Here is a 9,540-nt window from a genome sequence, read left to right as displayed (position 1 = left end):
CTTACAATTTATCTTTAAATTCGCAATAAATTGATCAAAACTACTTATATAACACACAAAATAATGTAACAAATAAATATAATATAATATGTATTATATATAACCATAGTATCAAACTACGGTAATTACAAATTTGCGACTCGTGACTCGGTCTAAGTATACGCATCGACTCGTAAGAGTCTGGACAAAAACGAGTTACCCAACGAGTCAATTCGTTTTTGGTGTAAATCGACTCGACACGTAAGAATTTAACAACTATGCTTGTAAGAGTGGAGATTGGCAGAAAACAATAGCGAATAAAATTATTAATGATATAAATAAAATATCGTTCAAAAGGGAAAAATATAAATAAAATATCAATTTTACACTTATAAATATTAAGTCCCCCCGCTTTTTCCTAGTGTGGGAATTACATTACATTACGTTTACATTACATACACAGATCTCTCTCTCTCTAACGATCAACGCGTAGTCTCTCTCTGTATCTATATCTATATCTATATCTAACAACAGCAGTTACACCTACTCACTCACCCCAACACAGGTATGTATATCTGTTCCTAATAATAATAATAATAATTTGTTGATTTCATATTTTGTATATCAATTGAATTCCAGTTCCAATTGCATTATTCTGTGATCGGATCTGCATATTTCATTATCAGATTTTATTATTATTATTATTATTATTATTATTATTATTATTATTATTATTATTATTATTATTATTATTATTATTATTATTAAATTTAAGTATCTTATTCTGAATTGAATTTTGTAGTGTTAGCTTAGCTTCTGATCTCAACTAGTAGTATATGTGTATATACATATACATATATACATATAGGGTAACACTCCGGTGAGAACACTAACGGTGAGAACACCTTAAAAACATCATTTTGATGTATTAAAAGTCCATAAAACTAACAGTGCATGACTAATTATCATTATTTAAGTGATTAACAACACATTCATCCGTCAAAATTGAAATAATCATGTTTTTTGTTTTGTGGATCCATCTTGGATGCATATTCATCAAAATGATGCATCCAACAAAAAACGTGATTTTTTCGATTTTGATGAATTAATGTGTTGTTAAACACTTAAATAATGATAATTAGTTATGTACTATGTCAGTTTTATGGACTTTTAATGCATCAAAATGATGATTTTAAGATGTTCTCACTGTTCTTGTTTGATTATCCCCTATACATACATATATATATATACTTATTATTAGATCTGTGATAGGATGCCAATGACCTCTTTTGGTCTAGTGGTCCAAGTCAGAAGCTTGGAGGTTCCGGTTTCGAATCCGGGCATTAAATAACATTTGTCGTTTTTTAAAAAAAAGGATCTTTGATAGATGTATAATTTTGAATTTGAATACATTTATTACATTCATAATCTATACTACTCTAGTCTTTACCCTAAACCTTATTTCAAAGCACCGAAATTTATTAGTAAAATTCGCGTGCGATTTTAAAAGTGATTATTTATTACTTATAATAAATAATATATGTGGATTAGTAGTACGCAAAGAGTGTTTGTTATTGCGCGCGCATTTACTAAAAAAGACGATCAATAAGTAGGTAAATATTAAATAAGCAATCCCAAACACCCCCTCAATATGAAATGCTGACCATTTGTAATAGATTTATGTTATTTAAGCAGTTTACAGTTATTTATGTTGAAATATAGTTGACAACCATAAATTGGTTCTTGTATTATAAGTTTGTAAATTGTAACCAATATATATATATATATTTTCTTGATATAATAAATTAAGAAACTTTTGTTTAACAAAATCACGTCTTTAATCTTTATGGTTTAAAAATTTAAAACTCAGGGATTTAGCAAAACACAATCTTGATGGCTATGCTGTTTTGTTTATCTAGTTCTGATGTGTAACTAAAATTACTTTCATTGCCTTGTATTACCTTTTTGCTTTTAAGACTAGAGTGGTGTATGCGATTCATTTAACGTATAATTATAATCATTAGTAGATTTCTTATTTGTTTGATGTATGGCGTGTTTTGAGTGGAGGTTGGTGGATCTTTGAAAATGTAGACCTGTTAGGATGTACATGTTATTGGGGAAATCAATCTATAGACTGATAATGATGTTCGGGCTACAATGAGATGTATTTTTTGCGGTTAATATAAGAGTTTTTCTGTCATTTTTTAAAGTGATTCATTATATGGCAAGTTTTGTTAATACTAAACTTATCTGTAAGGTTTAAGTATGTACAATTGTTTTTTTTAGGGTTCAGAATATCACGGTCGGTAAGGAACACAATAAAATGGTGAAGATCTGCTGCATTGGAGCTGGATATGTCGGAGGCCCTACTATGGCTGTCATAGCACTCAAGTGTCCTGATATTGAAGTTGCAGTGGTCGATATTTCTGTGCCTCGGATCACAGCCTGGAACAGTGACCAGCTCCCTATCTATGAACCGGGTCTTGAAGATGTTGTGAAGCAATGTAGGGGCAAGAACCTCTTTTTCAGCACAGATGTGGAGAAGCATGTGTTTGAGGCAGATATAGTATTTGTTTCAGTTAATACCCCGACCAAGACTCGAGGTCTTGGTGCTGGAAAAGCTGCAGATCTAACGTACTGGGAGAGTGCTGCTCGTATGATTGCTGATGTGTCAAAATCTGATAAGATTGTTGTTGAGAAGTCAACTGTTCCTGTCAAAACAGCAGAGGCGATTGAAAAGATTCTCATGCATAACAGCAACGGAATCAACTTCCAGATTCTTTCCAACCCAGAATTTCTTGCTGAGGGAACTGCAATTGAAGATCTTTTTAAACCTGATAGAGTCCTCATTGGTGGCCGGGAAACCTCAGCTGGCCAGAAAGCAATCAAAACACTGAAGGATGTTTATGCTCACTGGGTTCCTGAAGAAAACATCATCACGACCAATCTATGGTCCGCAGAACTTTCAAAGCTTGCTGCCAATGCTTTCTTGGCACAAAGAATCTCATCTGTCAATGCCATGTCAGCTCTTTGCGAGGCAACAGGTGCAAATGTTAGTGAGGTTTCGTATGCGGTTGGGAAGGATACTAGAATCGGTTCAAAGTTTTTGAATTCCAGTGTAGGATTTGGAGGTTCTTGCTTCCAGAAGGACATTTTGAACTTGGTCTACATTTGTGAGTGCAACGGCCTCCCTGAAGTGGCGGAATACTGGAGGCAAGTCATCAAGATCAATGACTATCAAAAATCCCGTTTTGTTAACCGTGTTGTAGCCTCTATGTTCAACACTGTTGCCAATAAGAAGATTGCCATCCTTGGGTTTGCCTTCAAGAAAGACACAGGTGATACCCGAGAAACCCCAGCCATTGATGTTTGCAAGGGTCTATTAGGCGATAAGGCCCGTTTGAGCATCTACGATCCACAAGTCACAGAAGATCAGATTCAGAGAGACCTTTCCATGAACAAGTTCGATTGGGACCATCCTCTTCACCTTCAGCCAATGAGCCCCACAACTGTGAAGTTAGTGAGCGTTGTTTGGGACGCTTATGCAGCCACCAAGGATGCACATGCTGTTTGTATTTTGACCGAATGGAATGAATTCAAAACCCTGGATTTCCAAAAGATATATGACAACATGCAGAAACCTGCGTTTATCTTTGATGGAAGGAACGTCGTTGATGGTGACAAATTAAGAGAGATTGGTTTCATCGTTTACTCAATTGGTAAGCCGTTGGATGCCTGGCTCAAGGACATGCCTGCTGTGGCCTAAATCAACTGGGTTCATCATTTACTCTCTCTGGACGGTAACTATTTTTCTTAATCCATGTTATCTTTCTATAAGAAAGCCTCCTGTATTGTATCAACTGAGCTTATTATACATTTGATTCTGTATTACTATTACTTGTTTCAACATATTGACTAGGAATGTGTAGAGCAAAGGTCTTTCTTTGTCATATTAATTTTTATTGTTGTATTTCATTTTGCATTATATATCTATGTATTGTAGTATGGGTTCATGTGTTTTTTTTATACTTTGTTGAATTAAAATAGATAAAAAGCAAAAACTATTATCTTAGAAAAGGTATCTTACCATTTATGGCAAGATGCCAAGGTAGCTTTATGTGAAGTGCATGTCAAAATGTAGAGTAGCAAAAACTATTATCTTAGAAAAGGTATCTTACCATTTATGGCAAGATGCCAAGGTAGCTTTATGTGAAGTGCATGTCAAAATGTAGAGTGCAGTTAGGCTATCTCCAATGGGGTGTCCTTAGATGCCTCTTCTTCTTTGTATATATGTAACAATCTATTTGATCTATATAGATATAGATCGGATAAAAAGATGGGATTTGGTAGGTTTTGCTAGAAACCGAATATAAGCATTGGAGGGTTGTGGCGGCATGGTGGTTACCTTTAGCTGGTGCGGCGGCGACGGCGCAACTTGCAACTTGGGGTAGCGGCAGAGGTGGTGTTGGGGGTTCGTTGGTCGCCCTTTGTTGCTTAGATTACGATGGAGGTTATTTTTGTAGCGTTTTTGAGGTGTACCCGTTTTTTCCGGCGAGATGGAGCGGCGGTGGGGCAGGCCGGAATCTGAAAACCGGGGGGGGGGGGGGGGGGGAGGAGAAATGGAGAATGGAAGTTTACAAATTAATGAACCATTGCTCTTACTAGTGGAATAAAAACATACAACAAAATCATGGTTTTCTTTTTGATTAATTTGATTTGAGTTTGTGCTTGTTAGATAATTCGATCAGTGTGTCAAGTGTGTGTTTCCATTTTTACTTTTTATTTATTTCTTGATCTAAATATGGGATTAACAGGGGGGATTTATATTCACATACGTGAAAAACGTGTGGTGGGAAGGTTTGGGGGGATTTTGAGGGGAAAATTTAGAAGCAACCTGCTTTTAGCTGCATTCTTGTTATATATATATATATATATAGGGACAATCAAATAAGAACAGTTTTAAAATAAGAATGGTGAGAACACTTAAAAAACATCATTTTGATGCATTAAAAGTCCATAAAACTAACATAGTGCTTAACTAATTATCATTATTTAAGTGTATAACAACACATTGGCCTATCAAAATCAAGAAAATCATGTTTTTTGTTTTGTGCATCCATCTTGGATGCATATTCTTCAAAATGATGCATTCACAAAAAAACATGATTTTTTCGATTTTGACGGATCAATGTGTTGTTAAACACTTAAATAATGATAATTAGTTATGCACTATGTTAGTTTTATGGATTTTTAATGCATCAAAATGATGTATTTTAAGTGTTCTAACCTTTCTTATCCATTTTCAACCATTGAGAAGCTGTGTATGAAGATCATAAAGGAGACACAGATCTATCTCTTCTTTGTCTATCTCGAGATTTTAAATCTCTAAAACTAGATCCAGATGGCGAAGGTCCAGAGGTTAGCTCGAACTCGAACGAACTGTCGACGGTTTCGAAGTTAGTTGAAGAAATCGAAGAAGAAACCATCTCCACATCCAACATCGACGAGGTGTTGGAATAATCCAACAATAAATTAGAGTTCATTGCTAAAATATAAAACTTTTAAAGGTCATTTCTATTTTCGTAAATTGGTCGAAATGTCCTTTCTATTTTCTGTGTTATAAAGTATGACATGTCATTAAAAAAATGCCACGTAATCAAAATTTGTCCACGTCACCATGTACATTTGTCAGATGTTGCTATTTCCGGTAACAAATGAAACTTAATTTCTAAAAATTAAAACTTTTAAAGGTCACTTTTATTTCCGTGAATTGGTTGAAAGGTGCTTTCTATTTTCTGCAGTTATCCCTTCATATTACATACATCATCTTGTAACACATTATAAATCTTTCTTTTAATATGGGACAGAGATAGTATATCGTTGTGTAGGGTACGTCAAAGGTTCACCATTATATGGTGAGGTTTTTCTGATGTTGTATACCGACGGAATGTTTGAAAAAATAAATATTACTCTATCAATTAATTAATTAATATATATACGGAGTACATGTACATACATATATAACCGCCTTTTATTTTAAAACCAAAAACACGAATAAAATAATGGGTTGTCTAATATGTTGTTAACAACAAATGGTTATCTGCTGTTTCACCTCACATTCAGGGAGGGGGTTGAGTTTTTATTTCATCACCTGAGAAATTAATGTGAGGGCAAGAGGTTAATGTTTGCAGTATATAATATTTTCCCATAAAATAAACTAGAAGAAAAACAAAAGGGTAGGGAAAGAAAGATAGAACAGAAGTTCCCGAGCAAGAGGCACGAAGAGGAAGAAAAAGAGAGAAAAAATATGTTTCGGACCAAACCAATTTTCAATTTCTCATACTAGATCATTTTCAATTTTTTATTTATTTATAGATAATACGTATTCCTTAATAATTTCGATGGCTTTTATTCAAGTTTATTAATATGATGATTAAATAGAAATTGTCAAGAAGTGATATCAAAATACTCTTCAACCAAAATAAATAAATAAATAAATAATATAAAAAAAAACGAATTAAAGAAAAGAGTACTCAATCAGTATTAATTATATGGTATACAGTCAGTTTTCGAAAGCTTATGCTAGAGTTTCATACGATTCGGACATAATTTGTGACATGATTTCTATCAGAAATAATATGAATTTATAAGAAAATGATAAAATAGTGATAAAAATATTTTTTTTAAAAAGGTTTGAGATTCAACGGGTAAGAAAAACCTATAAAAAAAATATTACTAAGCATGTGAAGGAATAATACTAAAAAAAGTGCTTCCTAAGGACCTTTTCGGTGATTATACGGGTAAACTGATTAGTGCATGATATGATTTAGAGGCTAAAAAGTTAAAAAGAGATGGGAGTTGTTTGTTTCACAAGAGAGTAAAGATTCTTAAATAAATTTTAGAAATAATTTTGGATTATTACATTAAAAATAACACATTCATTTGATTTGTTAAGCTAGTAAATATATGATCATCAAGAAGTTATTTAAAAAATACAATTGATTTACTTTACTAGTTCTATATTTTGGTTGGGCTTAGTTTTTAAGTATCGGTTTTCATATGAAATTAAAAACTTAACCGTTTTTAAAAACCAAAACTAAGAACTACTATTGGTTTCTTCGGTTATTAATATATATTAAATTTTGATTCGTTTTTGTTTTCGCGTCTAAGGCTATACAACATGTACAAGATAACAAGAAAGTATTTGATCATTGTTATAAAAACGTTTTATTAAAATTGATAAGCTAAATCTTGAGTAGTAACAAAAATGCCATGAAAACCATATGGAACTCTAGTAGGTAATCTCACCATCCCTACTTGCTTCATACTAGAAACATCAACTATAACTAATTCGGACATCTCTTTTTCCTCATCCCTAACGTAACTCATTATATACCCTTCGTCTTCCTTATGATCACCAATATTCCCTATAGGAACGAAACATGTTTCGCCTCCAAATCTTTGGTTTCCGTAGAATAATTTGGAGACATGTCCTGTCTCCACGTCAACCTTGGCCATGCCGCTACATTTTGGCCAGGGTTCTACTATTGCAAAATAAGCAAAACGTGTTTTACGTCCAAGACATCTTTTGTTTACATTTCCTGCATCCAAGTTCATTCCAGACACGATAACACGTCTAGATGACTTCCCGGTTGTCGTGTTTAACCGAATTTTGGTTAATTCACTTCTAAGAGGCTCAACGTTGTTTTCGTTAAATATGGCATCTGGAGGAGTCATGCACGACCCGATTACGACAATGATTTTATCACCATTATCCAAGTCGTCTTCCTCCCATGCATTCCATAAATGGAAACAAAAGCAATCGGGTACATTGATCCATTGGATACCCGATTCATTTTCAGCGGATATAGGTAAGATACCATATCTTGATACCTTATTGAGGTCATGGACCACGGGTGATTTGCCCCAAACCATTTCGGATAACTTGAATACAACTTGGAGATCCGGAATGATCACGTGAGTTTGCGTGATAGCAAAGTCATGTATCATTGTCGGTTGGTCTAGTGAAATAGAAACCTCACGTGACTTATGACCATTTTTATCAAAACTAAAGAATTTAAGGTATGGTTTTTTCACAACATCGTAACTTAACGAAAAAAGTTCACCTGTGACAGGGTCCACTTTAGGATGTGCAATTAAAGGACACTTAACTTGTCCGTCATAATCAAAACGTTCACATGTCACTATTTCACCATCATTTTTTATCCTTATACTATAAGGCAAATCATCTTCCGACATTGCTAACAACCTACCGTTAAAATAAATCAAACCCGCATTTGCTACGCCGGTCCCATGAGCCGTATCTATGATACCGGCTAAACCTCTAGCGTAAAACAACGCGAGCCGGGCTAAACCAAGGTGGCCATGCAGCTCACCTATTGGCTTAGGAAAACAAGCCCGGCCTAGTGATTGTTCTTGGACTAAACGGCTGGTTCGAGTGAACCGACCACAATAACTGGCTTTATTGTCTGGTCCCAACGTGACTGCATGTATCATGCCGTCACCGTCAAATAAATGGTGACCACCAGTTGGTTTAAGCATCGGGTTGGCCCCATTTCTAAGGTACACCCCGGTTAAGCCAACTGGTATTTCACCTATTACTTCCAATGCATGTTGAACCGGACATTCAGGAACTGGGGCAAAGTTTCCCATTAACTGAATCTCCGGGTCAATCGTGCTAGGGAGTTTATGTTTTTTTTCAATTTTTACAAGTGCTTGGTCTAGAAAGTCTAGAGCCGAGGCTGCTAGTTTTTGAAGTGGATTAAGAAGTTTATCTCCGGTGGTGGTTAATTTTGGCAAAGGTAACTTATATGTTGGATTTTTTGAAGGCGATAATAGTTTACAGGACGGTGCTTTTGTAATACCTGTAATTAATGGTTTTTTTGGATAGTTGGAAAGATACATAGACGCCTCCATGGTATGTACGTACGTGGTGAGTGATATATATATATATATAAGTGAATGAGTAAATTAAACTTATATCTATGGGTTATTTATAGGCTACGACATGTAGAGGTAAAATGTTGTCCACGTAGCAACTAGCAATACATATTTTCCAGTTATTATATTAAAATTTAACCAAAGGATCGACGTCCATTTTTTAAATAAGGGAATTGAAGGATCTGCTATATCCATTTTTGCCAAACGATCAAACAAAACTTCTTTTTACTGATCACTAAGATTTGTCTAACAAGAAACTAACAACTAACAATTACAACACCAAATAACACTACTATTATCGCTTAGTTACAAAAAAGTACAATATTTTGCTACCAAGAGGCGTTAAATTGTCTCCACACATGTCCATTGTTACTCCACCCAACCTCGCTCGACTTTTTAATTAGGGCTAATAGGTTCTAAAGGTATCTTACTCGTCGACTTTTACTATGTAAAGTTTCGTCTCAAAAAATCTCCTAATGTAAACCAAGTGTGTGTAAATTAACGCGATCTAATGTGGGTATCAAAACCACTATCCGGTTTTCCAAAAGCTGTTTTGTGTGTGTTTGGCCGGAAAATTCGCCGGGAAACTTTAAATGCAGA

The 9,540-nt window shown here is 34.6% G+C and overlaps 2 protein-coding genes across 2 annotated transcripts; one reads left to right on the top strand and one right to left on the bottom strand.

Annotated features, from left to right (window-relative positions):
* The first annotated feature begins 436 nt into the window (after positions 1–436).
* Positions 437–3,984, top strand: LOC122611099 (UDP-glucose 6-dehydrogenase 3-like). Its single transcript, XM_043784066.1, has 2 exons — positions 437–544; positions 2,266–3,984. The coding sequence occupies exon 2, from the start codon at positions 2,303–2,305 to the stop codon at positions 3,743–3,745; it is 1,443 nt and encodes a 480-aa protein (XP_043640001.1). The 5' UTR covers positions 437–544; positions 2,266–2,302; the 3' UTR covers positions 3,746–3,984.
* A 3,225-nt stretch (positions 3,985–7,209) lies between these two features.
* LOC122609680 (9-cis-epoxycarotenoid dioxygenase NCED6, chloroplastic-like) lies at positions 7,210–8,916 on the bottom strand. The gene has a single exon (XM_043782630.1). The coding sequence runs from the start codon at positions 8,914–8,916 to the stop codon at positions 7,210–7,212; it is 1,707 nt and encodes a 568-aa protein (XP_043638565.1).
* Positions 8,917–9,540: the final 624 nt, after the last annotated feature.

The sequence above is a fragment of the Erigeron canadensis genome, chromosome 8 (assembly GCF_010389155.1).
Source record: "Erigeron canadensis isolate Cc75 chromosome 8, C_canadensis_v1, whole genome shotgun sequence".
NCBI classification, from domain to species: Eukaryota; Viridiplantae; Streptophyta; class Magnoliopsida; order Asterales; family Asteraceae; genus Erigeron; species Erigeron canadensis.
The sequence above is the reverse complement of the archived record's forward strand: the minus strand, read 5'-3'. Positions and strand labels throughout refer to the sequence as shown.